General features: G+C 56.3%; 1 protein-coding gene across 1 annotated transcript; it reads right to left on the bottom strand.

Annotated features, from left to right (window-relative positions):
* Window positions 1-5,415: 5,415 nt before the first annotated feature.
* Window positions 5,416-12,593, bottom strand: ZNF683 (zinc finger protein 683). The gene is made up of 6 exons (XM_012750518.2): window positions 12,471-12,593; window positions 11,496-11,623; window positions 10,659-10,863; window positions 7,998-8,692; window positions 6,810-6,938; window positions 5,416-5,785 (listed from the first exon to the last, which is right to left on the bottom strand). The coding sequence occupies exons 2-6, from the start codon at window positions 11,607-11,609 to the stop codon at window positions 5,462-5,464; spliced, it is 1,467 nt and encodes a 488-aa protein (XP_012605972.2). The 5' UTR covers window positions 11,610-11,623; window positions 12,471-12,593; the 3' UTR covers window positions 5,416-5,461.
* Window positions 12,594-13,863: the final 1,270 nt, after the last annotated feature.

A 13,863-nucleotide genomic window follows, 5' to 3' on the forward strand; every position in this document is an offset into this window, starting at 1 on the left:
GAGTGGGCCCACCTGAGATGCGCCTTCGCTTCCAAATCCAGAAACCACCATGGCTGCCTGCGCAGAGATCCCCTTCTGAGCTGCTCTGGGCTTGGGCCTGGGGAAAGTAGGAGCAGGCGTCAAGAGGGGCAGGGGCATGGTGACAGTGTCCCCCCGGCCCTCCAGGCACCCAGGTTTGCCCTCCTTGGCACTGCAAAGCTGAGCAGGGCTCTGACACCAAGCTGAGAGGCTGCCGTGGTCACCAGAACTGGACAAAGGGCACGACTCACCCCTTCCCATGCTGCACACAAGGAAAGTGTGGCCCAAAGAAGACAGGGACATGGCTAAGATCACACAGCAAGGCAGAGAGAGCTCCCAACTCTCAGGCGCCACACTGCCTCCAAGGTGACAAGGCACTAGGGCCTGGCCATGCCTCCCAAAGACCGGTGATCTCAGTTTCCACACAGGCCTACTGCGCTTTCCCAGGCATCCACAGGCCTCTGGCTCTTTGGCACCAGCTACCCTGGGGACTGGGGGTTACACTGGCACACCTGCCTCAAGTGCCCATGGCCTCTGCCCACTCCAGACTACCAGAGAGCCTGCAGCCACCTCCCTTGGCCCCTCCCAGCCTGACTCCCACAGCACACCTATGAGGAGGTACCTGGGCATAGAGGTATACCTGGGACATGAGGGAGCCAGGGAAGAGGGTTCCTCTGAAAGCCAGACAACACCTGACTTCTGTCTGCTCTCTCTTCCCCTGGGGGCTCAGCCTGGCTGTGCAGATGAACGCTCAGGATCCCAGACTCACATGGACGCAGTCCCCAAAACCACCAGTTTTAAGGGAGGGGCTGGGTCCTTGGCAACAGAGGACCCCATTTTGGGGTCAAAATTCCTCCTAGCAGGGGTCCTTGATCCCAAATGCCTTAATTTACTCATCTATGAAATAGACGCAGACTCCCATTCCCCAGGGACTGGATGAAAGAGACGAAAGAGCACAGTGATCAATGTGGGGGTCTGGATTGGGGCAGCCTGCGCTTGAATCCCAGCTCTGCTGCTGCCCAGCTGCGACACCGCTTGCATCTCAGTTTCCCCGTGTGTAAAATGAGTGTGATATTAACGGTGCCTGACTTCTGGGAGTGCGGTGCAGATGGTATGAGATAATCCGTGCAGAGTGCCCAACACATAACGAGTAGTCAGTTAAACTCTAGTAATTACTGATGGTATTCAGGACCAAAAAGAGACACATGACTGTTTGAGCTGCTTCCAAAGGAGGCTGCTCTGCTCCTCCAAGAGGAGAACACCCTGTCACTGTCCGATTCATGGCTCAGGTCTCCACTGCAGATGGGGAAACTGTGGCCAGAAGGGGGGCCATGCCAGGAAGTGGGAGAAAGGGAGTGAGGAAGAGGATGGAGTGAAGGGGGTCCTGGGAACAGACATTGCCCCTACATGACTCCCCCGAGGACCCCTGCACTAGGAAGTCACATTTCCTGTGGAAGGTCCAGGCCCCATCCACGCTGGGCCTTCCACATCCATTACTTCATTTCTCACAATAGCCCTGAAAGAGAGGCATTACTGTCCCCATTTTGTAGATGGGGACACTGAGGTTCAGAGGTGGGGAGTGATCTGCCCAGGGTCACATAGTGGATCAGTAGCAGAGGGAGGACTGGAACGCCACCTGTCTGACTTGTAAGTCAGGGTTCTAAGGACCTGCCCAGCCCTCCCAGAGCTGTGTCCCCCGCCCCCCCTTGGCTTCTCTCCTACCTTGAGGCTGACATGGCTGGTGCTGCCCTGGCCCTGAGCCAGGTCAGGGCAGCTCTGGCCACTCCAAGGCCTGGGAAGGAAGCACAGGGGGAAGAGAATGAAGTAGCCTTCTCCTGTCTCAACACCATCACCCCCACACCGAACCCAGCGGCCCTCTCCCCCTGCCTTCTCTCGGGGCCCATAGCCTAGCAGGACGAGCTCCTAAAACATTTCCGTGGAAGGCCTATGTGTCAGCCTCCTCTCTGCTCCCACTCCCAGCTGTCTGCTCCATCCCCAGAGGCAAAGAAAGAATGGGCTTGAATCAAAAATGGGGGCCAGCTCTGTATCTCAGCTAGAATACAGGGAAAGGATAGTGCTCTGATAATTCAGAAGCTCGCCACTTGCCCAGGCCCTCCCGTGTGCCAGACTTTGCACTAAGTATTGTGCCTGCATGAACTCCTTTAAGCCTCACAATAATCCTAGAAGGTGGCTGTTAGTGTCCCCATTTTTCAGATAAGGAAACTGAGGCCCAGAGAGGCAAAGTGACTTGCTCAGAGTCACACAGCTAATGGGCCTTGGAGTTAGAATTCCTGGAGTTAGGACTCGCACTCCAGAGGTTGCCTAGACATCATGGCAATAATGGGGGAAAGATGGGGAAATGCCTTGGCTCCTCTTCCATGCCCTCGAGGCCCCCACCCCAGCAATCAGAGGCCTGTGCCTCAGTACTGGGGTCCCATTCCTACAGCTGGTGAGAACTGAGTGCAAGTGCACGCATGGCATGTGTCATCACGCCAGCCCTGCCAGGAGCCTGTACAGCCCCCCTCTGCCCTCCCCACCCGTGACTCACTTGTACCTCCAACCCCGCCTCCTCCTCTCCTAGTGCCGCCTGGGCCTATAGGGCAGGTTTCTGCCAGACAGGGTAAAGGGAGAGGGCGTGCCTTCCAGGCGGGGGCGGGCAGGGCACTGGCAGGGTGTGGGAACCCCAGGGCACTCGGGCTGCCAGGCTTAGGGTGGCTAGGCCCTCCCCTCCCCTCTCTTTAGGGTGAGAGAGCAGTACAAATTCCTCCCCTCTTTCTGCCCCCACCAGGCCCCCCACCCCTCCTGGGTGGCTGAAGACAGCTGTGCCACGATAAGATCAGAACAAATTGCCCAGTAACTGCGCAGACACACAAACACCATGCCTGCGAGCACACCCACGCTCTTCCGGGACACAGGGCCTGTGAGCTCCTTCCAGCTCGGCCATCCACAGGGCGTTTTTCCTTCCACTCCTCCATCAGCTACCCCGGCATGGGCTTGGAAGGTGAAGCAATATGCTCAAGATCACAAGACCAGCGGCACCTAGGGTTAGGAGCTGGCTGCGCCTGCATGCAGTCTGGCAGTCTCTGAAGGCAACAGAACTTCAGGACGTCGGCTCTGGAAGAGTCCGACTGCCTAAGCCTGTATCCTGGCTCCACCACTTCCCAGCTGTGTGGCTTAGGGTAGGTGACCTCACCTCTCTGAACCTCTATTTCCGTATCTGAACCACGCGGAATACCTGTTTCATGGGGCTGCTGTGAGGATTACATGAGCTATTCCAGGTAAAGCACGAAGCAAGCAGCAAATAAAGGCTGATTGTTGTTACAATCTAGAGCGATCTCCAGGCGGAGCGATGACGGGGAAAACATCTAAGGGCAAATGCGGTGCCGCCTAAGACGACTCTGGAACCTTTCATACTCATGGCAAAGGGACATGAAGACATTGGCCTGTGATGTGAGAATCAAAGTCCACAGGGGAGGGAGGAACTACTACATTTGCCTTTAAACTTTGTCTGGGGAGGAAATTATTGTCTGTAGGCCGCCTGCCTGACTTAGGAAATTGTAAATGTTTTAAAGTTATGAAAGAGCACAAGGGACCGTTCCACATTCACACCCCAAATCGTGGCACACTGACACATATTCTTATGCTTTCAGATACCCATACCCGCTTATTTGATCCATCTCTACACTCTAGCGCGCACGCACATACACACAACCCTAGGGCCCAGGGGCGCCCCACCCGGCCTTTCTCCATCTCCCCTCACCTATCCCCGGATGTGGCCTCCTCCGAGGTCTCCTTCCCCCTGCGCTCCCTCCGGACCCCTAGTCCGGCCAAGAGGCGGACCAGGCGGGTCCCCAGACCCCCACGCCGTTCGGCCATGGCAAGGGCAAGGCCCGGGACTTGAGCCGTCTGGACACCTGACCACCCGGATCCGCTGCATTTGCGGAGAAACGCCTCCTCCGGCCGCGCCACTGAGCAAACAGCCGCCCCACCCGCAGCCCTCGCGGGCGGGGATCAGACGCAGAAGCTGCCGGTGCCCTGGGTCAGGCGCGCGCCCTGGAAGACACCGCCCCCACCCCGGACCACAGCCCCTAGACCCTCCGCCTGAGCCCACGCCCCGCGCCTGCTCTCCGCCCTGGCCGTGCTACTTTTTCAGGCCCCAGGAGGAGGCAGGTGCCGACTGGGGCGCCAGCCCGGGAGCTGCACCTGCACTAGGCGGGCTGGGAAACGGGCCTGGGGCGAGCAGGGCCGGGAGGCGGGGCCGAGCGAAGGGGCGCCGCCCACGAGCAGGCGAGGCTAGAACATGGGGGCGGGGCCAAGGGCCGGGGCGGGCGTGGTCTCGCCAATTGGGCGGGGCCTAACGCGAGAGGTTGGCGTCCGGCGCGAGGCCCAAGGTGTTACTGAGGTGGGCTTGGAACGCTTGGGGCCGGAGCCGGCCCTGCCCTTGCCCTGCCATGCTGGATTCCCTATGAGACAGCTACGACGCAGAGCGGGAATCCGGTTCAGCGCCGCGGTGGGGAAGCAGCTCTGAGTCCCCACGGGGGTGCGGACGCTGCCCCTGCTGAAGTCTGCCCGGGAGCCCCACTTGGTCTGAAAATCACTGCCTTACTTAATAATAGCTATCATTTATTGTGATCACAGCCTGGGCCCTGCCTGCCAGGCATAGCCATTTCAGCCTGACTCTCTGACGCAGGAGTGGGGATGGGGATCAACTCGCGCGTTTTAGGGGGTCTCCCTGCCTGCAGGGAGAAAGGCCCTCAGGAGGGTGCCCACTCTTCAGTTTCTTTGCAGTTCTCCTCTGCCTGTACCCCTTTCCCCAAGCGTGGCACCCTGTTAGCCCTTTGCCCTCTGTGGTGACTGGTCTTGGCACACGGATGACTTCGTGCTGCTGGTCATGAGTGGACGCTGACACCTTGTGTCTCCTTCCTCGCTACACCCACAAGAAACACCACCTCCCACCCCAGCCGTGCAGGGAGTGTGGCTGAGGGGTATTGTGGCCACCAAAGAAGCGTGAGACCAGAAGGTGGTGGGAGGCAGCAGATACACCTGGACAGGTGTTGGAAAAGCCGTTGGAAACAGGGCAATGTGCCCATGCAGGGCAGCACAGTCTGCACCGCACAGAGTCCTGGGGGGCTGGACTGTCCAACAGTGAGTTGAGATGGAGGCCTGGTCCCAGATAAGTCCTCCAGACAGGGAGTGAAACCCACACGCAGCCGCAGCCGGAGGTAGATGGCTGCAGGCACCCACCCCAGGCACTGTCAGCTCAGGCTCTTTCCCCCTCCATTTGTGTCCCCTGACCTGCTCCCACATGGAATGTGGGGTCTGGCAAACACATGGTGGCTTTCCCCTCCACTGTTGAAGTTTAGGAGGCCTCAACTCATTAGAGAAAAAAATCCTTTAATTATTCTCCCCGCCCCCCTCCCCCGGGCAGTCCTGGCACCACCACTCAGGCTGGCTGCTCTTGATTTCCCTGGGATGTCAAGGACACCTTGACCCTGCCCACGTCCCAGCCCATCTCTTTCTCTGATGGCACCACTACAAGATCTAGTGCTCCCTGGTGCCATGGGGCAGGGTAGGCCAGAGGGGCCAGGGGCAGATGGGTGTGAGCCAGGCCCCAGGGCCTTGGGGCGTGCAGCCGATGGTGCAGCTTCAGGTGGACGTGCTGGGAGAAGCGGCTCAGGCAGATGCTGCACTGGAAGGGCCGGGCCTCCGAGTGCAGGCGCAGGTGGGTCTTGAGGTTGCTGGAGCTGCTGAAGCGCTTGTGGCATGTCTGATGGGAACGCTGGCATCAGCTTTGCCCCTGGGGACTCAGGAGTTCTGTGTCCCCTCCCCATTTGGGAAACACTCCCCAACATGACCCCTTCCCTGTCCATGCAGGCCCAGAAGCTTTTCCTGATGATTTCTCCCTGGAACCCACAGTGACTGCATATCAGAGCCAGGCAGACTTGGGTTAATGTCCTGCTACTCTGTGTGTGAGCTTAGATAAGTAACCTCTCTGAGCCTTCTTCTCCTCATTGGTAACATATGACTATTAATACCTAGCCTCATAGGTATGGGAGGCTGAACTAGATAATCACATAGAGCCCTCATGTGTGAGGCTTGCAGCTTCAGTGGATGTAACGAACATTGACTGGTGGCTGCCACATGCCAGGAATTGGTTTCATGTAGTCTTCCCCAGAGAAAGCATGACCAAGTACTAGTACAATTCTTGAATTATAGTGAGAAAGCAGAGGCTCAGAGGAGTGAAACCATTAGCCAAAGGTCACACAGCAAGTTGGAGGCAGAGCTAGGATTTGAACACAGGTAGCTTGACTCTGTAGCCCAGACTCAGCCACTACACTGCTTTCATTCTGCCCTTGTAAAATCGGGAAAGAATCCCTGCTCTTCTAACCTCCCAAGGGATATGGTTGGGCTCACAGGAGGAGGGAGCTAACATTGGTCTAATGGTTTTCCTACTCAGATACTTGCATACACTATGGCATTGACTCCCCTGGCAACCCTGGGAGGTGGGTAATGGGTATCCACTCTCCAGGACCCCCGACTTTATTATTCTGCCCCCACAGATATATGTCTCTATTCCTCCCCAGGCCCTGGCAGTGACCTCCAACATCACTCATTCTAGGCTGAAAGGGATCATTTTCACATACACTGGACTCTGTGCCCTCCCTTTCCTGTTTCCTGTCTTCCTTCGCTCAGAAGGACTGGGGAATGGAGGCTGCAGGTGCCATTCCCCCAGGGGCCTAGAACTCCTCACCAGCCTGCAGGAGTACCAGGGAGGGGGAGGAGGATCTCACCGGGCATTTGTGGGGCCGCTCCCCAGTGTGCACCAGGTGGTGCTTCTGCAGGTGGGCAAGCTGGGTGAAGCTCTTCTGGCACAAGGTACACTGGAATGGGCGCTCCCCACTGTGCACACGCAGGTGGACCTGAACCAGGTGTGGGAGAAATGCTGCCAACTACCCAGAGCACCCAGCAGGGCCTGGGGTCCCCTCCGAATCTCTGCCCCCATCCCTGCAGGACCCCTTGTTTGTATCCAGGCCTCTCAGTCCCCTGCCTCTCTGTCACCTCCCTCTGGGCCTACCACCCCCAGGATACTCCTCTTTCTGGTGCCCTGCAGGGTAGAGAGCAGGGTCCCAAGGCCTGGTAAGGAGTAACCCTGGTATACCCTGGAGCAGTGCTATTCAAAGCGTGGTCCACAGGAGCAGCACTGGTATGTCACCTTGGGGGCATGTTAGAAATGCAGATTCTCAGCCCCTCCCCCCCTTGACCCCCCCACCTGCGGAATCAAAAACTCTGGGTTGGGGCCTAGGAATCTGTGTGTTTTATAGCTCTCCAGCTTGGTTTGAGGCTTATTAAAGTTTAAGAACTCCTGCCCCACTGGACACAGTAGGGCTGTCCTCCAGTAACCATAACGCTTCCTCAACCCCAGCGCGAGCCCACTTGTGCAGAGCTTCCTGTCCGTGCTAACACACAGCGATGCGCCCGCGGGCGCCCCCTGCTGGGAGATGCGGTCGATGAGGCCAACAGCGCCGGCGCTGGTTTGTGGGATCCCACTTGAAAAAAGCTGGTTGACAGGGTGTGATCTAGACTCACCAAAATCTACCCATTCTCCCATCAGGCCATCAAAAAAATAAAGAAGAGGCTTTACTGGGAATACAAAAGGATGGTTGTCCTGGAAAGGGCTTTGCACTAGAGGTTGAGAGACAGATCAAAGCCTGACACCATCATTAAGTCAAAGTAACCTTGGGTAAATGCCCATTAGGAGCCTCAGTTTCCCCATTTTTAACTTAGATGATCTCATAGACAGTCTTCTAGGGTAATAAGGACTTTGATGCCATCTTAGCCTGTTTCTTCACCCAAATGAGCCAGGCTGCCCAGGGGCCCTTCTAGCTTTGAGGTCCTTGCATCTAGAAGCAGGCGGCAGGGGTGGGGGGAGTGTCACTGAAGGAGGCTGAGGGGAGCAGCAGAGCCCAGGAGGCAGGTACCTTGAGATTGGAGAGCTGCCCGAAGCTCTTGCTGCACACGTTGCACTTGTACAGGATCTTGCCATTCTCTTTCTTCAGCGGGTAGGGCAGTGCTGCTGTGCCTGTCTGGGAGCCCAGTGGGGCCCGCTTTGCTGGGGCCACCACGCCAGCACACTCCAGCCCTGGGGAGTAGCTTGGAGCAGCTCCAGGGCCTGGATTCTGGGCCTGTGAAGGTGGGGCTTGGCCAGAGGCTTGGCAGGCCCCTGGGTAGGGAAGCAGAGTGTCTGTAGGGGCACTGGGGTGCCTGGGCTTATTGACTGTCATCAGCAAGCTGGGCACAGCCATGGTGGGGCAGGAGGTGTCTTGGGGTAGCATGAAGAGGTGGGGACGTTGGACAGAAGGTAGGGCCCCATAGGTGAACAGGTAGCGTGGAGGCAGGAGAAGTGAGTGCCCAGGGTAGAAGGGGTAGAAGTGGAACGGGACCGCCTTGGAGATGGGGGCAGGAGGAGGGCAGGGGCAGAAAGCCAAGGGGCTAGGGCTCTTTCTGTTCTGCCAGGAGGGTGGGGAAGAGCTGCTGTGAGGAGAGAAGGCTGGGCTGAGGGTCCCTTTGTCAGCTCTTTCAGGCTGGCTTCCCATCTTGTCCCTGTTTGGTGGGTACTTGGCTGTGAGTTTCTTGTCATTGGTGGAGCTGACATGCAGCCCTGGTGGCTGGTGCTCTGAGCAGGAAAAGGAAGAAGGTCAGGACCCCACAGCCTGGGGTAAAGTTGTATTCCCTATCAAGCCTGCCCAGCTCGGGGTTGGGAAAGCTCCATCCTGCAAGCCTGCTGGGCAACTTGGGCAAGCTGCCTCCCCTCTCTGGGCTTCAGTTTCCTGGTCTGCAGGTGAACTTACCAATGAAAGCTGCTAGGATTTCTTAGTGCTCAACAATTTCAAGGGGGGCAAACAGTTCAAGATGCCTATTAGACATCCAGGTGGAAAAGTCAAGTGGATAGATGGATAAATTGGATTGGAGTTTAAAGGAGATATCTGAGCTGGAGACAGAAATTTGGGTGCCGTGGGCCCAGATGAGATCACATAAGGGTGATCACAGCTGGATCAGCTGTGGCAGCTGCTGCACATGTGACTACATTTACATTAATTAAAATAAGTATAATAAAATATGTAGGCTGGGCACGGTGGCTCATACCTTTAACCCTAGTGCTTTGGGAGGCTGAGGCGGGAGGATCACTTGAGTCCAGGTGGTCCAGACCAGACTGGGCAATATAGCGAGATCCCATCTCTACAAAAATTTTAAAAATTAGCCAGGCATGGGTGTATGCCTCTAGTCCCAGCCACTCTGAAGGCTGAGGAAGGAAGATTGCTTGAGCCCAGGAGTTTGAGGCTGCAGTGAGCCATGATTGCATCACTGCACTCTAGCCTGGGATGACAGAGCAAGACTCTGTCTTTAAAAAAAAAATTAAATTCCTTAGTCACACTAGCCACATCTAAAGTGCTCAATAGCTATAGTATTGGACAGCACAGATATGGAACATTCCCATTATGGCAAGAAATTCCATCAAACAGCGCATTTGTAGATGAAGAGAACGGGAGGAAAAGAGGGAAAAAGAGGAGAGGGGAAGAGAAAAGGAAGGAAGAGAAAACAAGAAGAGGGGAGGGCACAGGAGGGTAGAGGGCTCTGGGCTGAGCTCTGAGGCATGAAAATATTTAGGAGGTAAGAGAAGAGGAGCTAGCCAGGGAAACTGGGGTACAACAGCAGTGAGGTAGGAGTAAAGCTAGCAGCTATAACAAGTAAAATACTTAAAAAAAAAAAAAACTATTCAAAAGTAGATTGTTGGCAGGGCGCGGTGGCTCACGCCTGTAATCCTAGCTCTCTGGGAGGGCAAGGCGGGTGGATCGTTTGAGCTCAGAAGTTCAAGACCAGCCTGAGCAAGAGCGAGACCCTGTCTCTACTAAAAATAAAAATAAAAAAGTTAATTGGCCAACTGAAAATGGAAAAAAAAATAAAGGAATAAAAAAAATTTAAAAAAAAAAGTAGATTATCTGCTTGAGCCTCATTTATGCACTCACTCAACTCTACTGAGTTGTTTCACCCTGTGCTCTGTGCTGGGGTCCCAGAAATAAAGGACACAGCAGGGTAGTCCTTGCCCTCCAGGGAGTCACAGTTGCTTAAGGAAATGGTGTATTACACTATTGCAATGCAACACACCTAGAACATAGGTATAGATGAGATATTGTGTCTATGGATGAAGAAAGTAGGCCTGAGTGACGTGCCCAAGGTCATAGAGCTAGTAAGGGCAGAACCAGGACTCCAACCCCAGATCCCTGACTCCCAGTCCAGTGCTCTTATCTTAAAAGAAAGATCCCACTAGCTCAGACATTGTAGGCAGACAGAGCACCATCTCCACCCACGTGTCTTGGGCTAGGCCTACTCCAGCTCCCAGACACGTGCCTGAGAAAGCCACTGCCCTCCTCCTCCTCGTCTGGCTCAGGTGTCACCACCGGGTAGCCCCTTGGCACCCTCAGGCCAAAACTCCAAGGCCAAAATGTGGAAATAAAGTGTGCCTGAGGCTCTGTCATCACCAGGGACACCCTGTCCCCTCCACCTCCCATCTTCAAACCTAGCAGCACCCCCGCCTCCAGCCTCCACCAAGGTGCAGGTGCAGCGCCGTGCCCTGGCCTTACTCATGCTTAAGGCGTCCTCTCTGAGACCCTGCGGGGCTGTGCCCAGGGCTGCCGGCTGCAGGGCACACAGGTATAGGTCCAGGCCCTGGGGGCAGGCCAGCAGGGAAGACCTGGCCGGTGTCAGCGGCACGGGGCACAGCCAGCTGGCACAGGACGGGCCATGAGCATCCACTGTGTCTGGAGGTGGCCTGCAGGCTGAGAAGACCTGGAGAGCAGGGGGCAAGGGGCTTGGGGGCTGGTGGCTGGGACTCCATGGGTCCTTTGGATGCCACCACCCCTAGAGTGGTTTCCAAAGGGAACAAGAAGCTAAGACACTCTCCCCTCCTATCTGTTACTCAAATGGCTTCCCCCTCCCTCATCCAAAGATGTCTTTCCCCCAGGCCTTCCCCCCCACCAGGATTGCCCTCCCCCACCCCCTAGAACCCTATCTAGCCCTGTTCTCCCCACCCCACCCCGACCACCCTGGTCCCCAGTGTGTCTCAGACCACCCACTGTGTTTTGCATGGAGCCAGGGGACACCTGGGGAAAACACCCATCCAAGACTGTCAACCCCACAGGGTGGCCCTGAGCCCCCTCGCTGAGACCCAAGGCCATGGTCATACAGCCTTCTGCATGGGCTTCCCCAGCTCTCCCCCACAGGAGAGTCTGGAACCCAGGCATGGGGAGAAGGTCTCTGGCCCCTCAAGGCCACATCCCCATGATGGGCCTGGGGCAGGAGGTGCTCAGGCCCAGGAAGGATGGGGATCTAGGCCCTTCAGTCATCCCCCACTTCCTCCTAATGTCACCTCCTACCATAAGCAGACTACCCACAATGATAAGGCTGGGACCCCACCTTACCTGGTTACCCTGGCAGAGCTGGAAGTCCAGGCTTGAGGACAGAGAGTCTCCCATCCCCCCCAAGGCCTTGGTCTTGTGGCAATAACCCAATTGAGCAGCTGGTTCTCCCTTCATATCCCCTCTACCTGCTGGGAAGACAGGTGAGTCACAGGTAAGCTGTGAAAGTCCTCCAAATAGGAGTCTGGGTTCTAGGACTGGCTCTCCCACTAATGTGCTGTGCAACCACAAGCCATTCACTTCCCCTGGCCTCAGTTTCCCTATCTGCAAAATGGGAGTGCTGGACTGGTGGCTGTGCAGGGACTGGTTTAGTGCTGACATGTGGAAGCCAATGATGCTCTCCTGATGGGTGTAGGAATGAGATGGAGACCAACCAATCGGGGAGGAGCAGCGCTGTACTGAGAGGAGAGAGGAGGGTCCTCATGGAGGTTACTTTCAAGTGAGCTCAGAGATCTGAAGGAACATTCCAGATTCCTCAGGGTCACCAAGAACTGAGAGGCCACCCCTTCTGTGCTGTGAGATGTCCCTGCCTCTACCAACCAGAGGCTCCCCACCAAGGGGAGTCCCGCATCCCGGCTCACCCAGACAGCTCCTCTGGGCAGCTGAGGACACTCTTGTCACCCAGACTGCCCAGGCTCCACGCCTTTGCCATGGACAAAGCCTGAGAGAGTGAGCCAACAGTCCCCACGTGCCCTGACTGGCTCGACGGGAGGATGCCCTGAGAGCTCAGCTGTCTCTCACTCAGCACCTTGCTCCTTTGCCATCCTTCACCTGAGGCCACACAGCACAGGGATCACCTAAGCCGGGCAAATGTCCCAAGGCCCCTTCCTTGTCCCCTCAGTGACCTCCCTTCCCTCCTTAACCCCAAATGCCCTCAGACTCTAAAATCTGCCCCCCAGTGTCTCAGCCCTCCAAACCCTTCTCCCTTCCCTCTCTCCTGACTCCTCCCAAGCCCGTCTCAGGTCTCAAAACAAATACCAAGGCCCTGAGGGCCGTTGCTGTGGGCTCTCCCGGCTCTGCAGCAGTGCTCCGGCGGGGGAAGGAAGCAGGGTGGGCAGGCGGGCAGCAGCTGCCTGTGGCTGAGGTCCCATGGGTGTGAGAGATGACAGGAAGGTGCTACATTTGAAGTTGCCACAAATAGGAAGAGGGGGGCTAGCCGGCAGGCCTGGGAGCTCTGCAAAACGTGACAAGGGGGAGCCCTCCCCCAGCCCTAGCCCCTGCAGCAACTCTGTAGGCCACTCATGGGTTTGGATCTCAGTGAACTGGGGCTGCTGCAATTTCAGGACGTGTGTGCATTAGGCGTGGGAAGGGTGTTACCTCTGATCTCAGAGAACCCAGAAGGCTGAGCAGGAGAGGGACAGAGTGGGGCTCAAAGGCTGGAGGTGGGGTCCTTCCGGGGATAGGGGCAGAGCTGAGATGGAGACAGGCATTGATGATGATGGCAAAGATGGTGTTGGTGACAGGCAGGGACAGGAACAGGCAGAGATGGTGACAGAAGAGGCAGAGATGGTTGCAGAAACAGGAACAGGCAGAGACAAGAACAGGAACATACATAGAAGGATATGGAATGAGGCAAGTGGTCTCCCAGAGCAGCAAGCACGCCTTCCTCCTCCTGGTCCTGTCTCGGATCTCTTGAGCCTGAGCAAGTCTATCCTCTGATCCGGATGGAAAGCTGAGGCCCCAAGAGGGCAAGAGATTACTCAAGAATGCAGCAGAGGGCCGGGCGCTGTGGCTCACGCCTGTAATCCTAGCTCTTGGGAGGCCGAGGCGGGCGGATTGCTTAAGGTCAGGAGTTCAAAACCAGCCTGAGCAAGAGCGACACCCCGTCTCTACTATAAATAGAAAGAAATTAATTGGCCAACTGATATATATATATATATAAAAAATTAGCCGGGCATGGTGGCGCATGCCTATAGTCCCAGCTACCCGGGAGGCTGAGGCAGAAGGATCACTCGAGCCCAGGAGTTTGAGGTTGCTGTGAGCTAGGCTGACGCCATGGCACTCACTCTAGCCTGGGCAACAAAGTGAGACTCTGTCTCAAAAAAAAAAAAAAAAAAAAAAAAAAAAAAGAATGCAGCAGAATGGGTGTAAAGCATGACTAGATACGAAAGGGAGGCCTCGTCAGCCAGGTTGCAGCTTTTTAGCCCGAGCAATTTCATTATTCCTGTGAGCATGACAAGGTGTGTCACGCCCAGCCTCACACAAATTCTAGTGTGTCCAAGTCTGGCTCAGGGGGACACAGCCCCACCCAGTCATCAGTTTCCACCCCAGCCATGCCACCCAGGTAGCCAGGAGCACACAGGGCCGTCTCAGACTGTCCACCGTGGGGGTGGAGGGCCTGTTGCTGGCGTTCCTTTGCCAGCTCAGCCAC

Source organism: Microcebus murinus, chromosome 2, assembly GCF_040939455.1.
Source record: "Microcebus murinus isolate Inina chromosome 2, M.murinus_Inina_mat1.0, whole genome shotgun sequence".
NCBI lineage: Eukaryota > Metazoa > Chordata > Mammalia > Primates > Cheirogaleidae > Microcebus > Microcebus murinus.

Coding starts and splice junctions, on each gene's coding strand:
- ZNF683 (XM_012750518.2), bottom strand. CDS start 11,609: ATGAAGGGAGAACCAGCTGCTCAATTGGGTTATTGCCACAAGACCAAG. Junction 6,939..7,997: donor GGCAGCTCTCCAATCTCAAG/GTACCTGCCTCC, acceptor CACCTGGTTCAG/GTCCACCTGCGTGTGCACAG. Junction 5,786..6,809: donor AGCGGCCCCACAAATGCCCG/GTGAGATCCTCC, acceptor CGTTCCCATCAG/ACATGCCACAAGCGCTTCAG.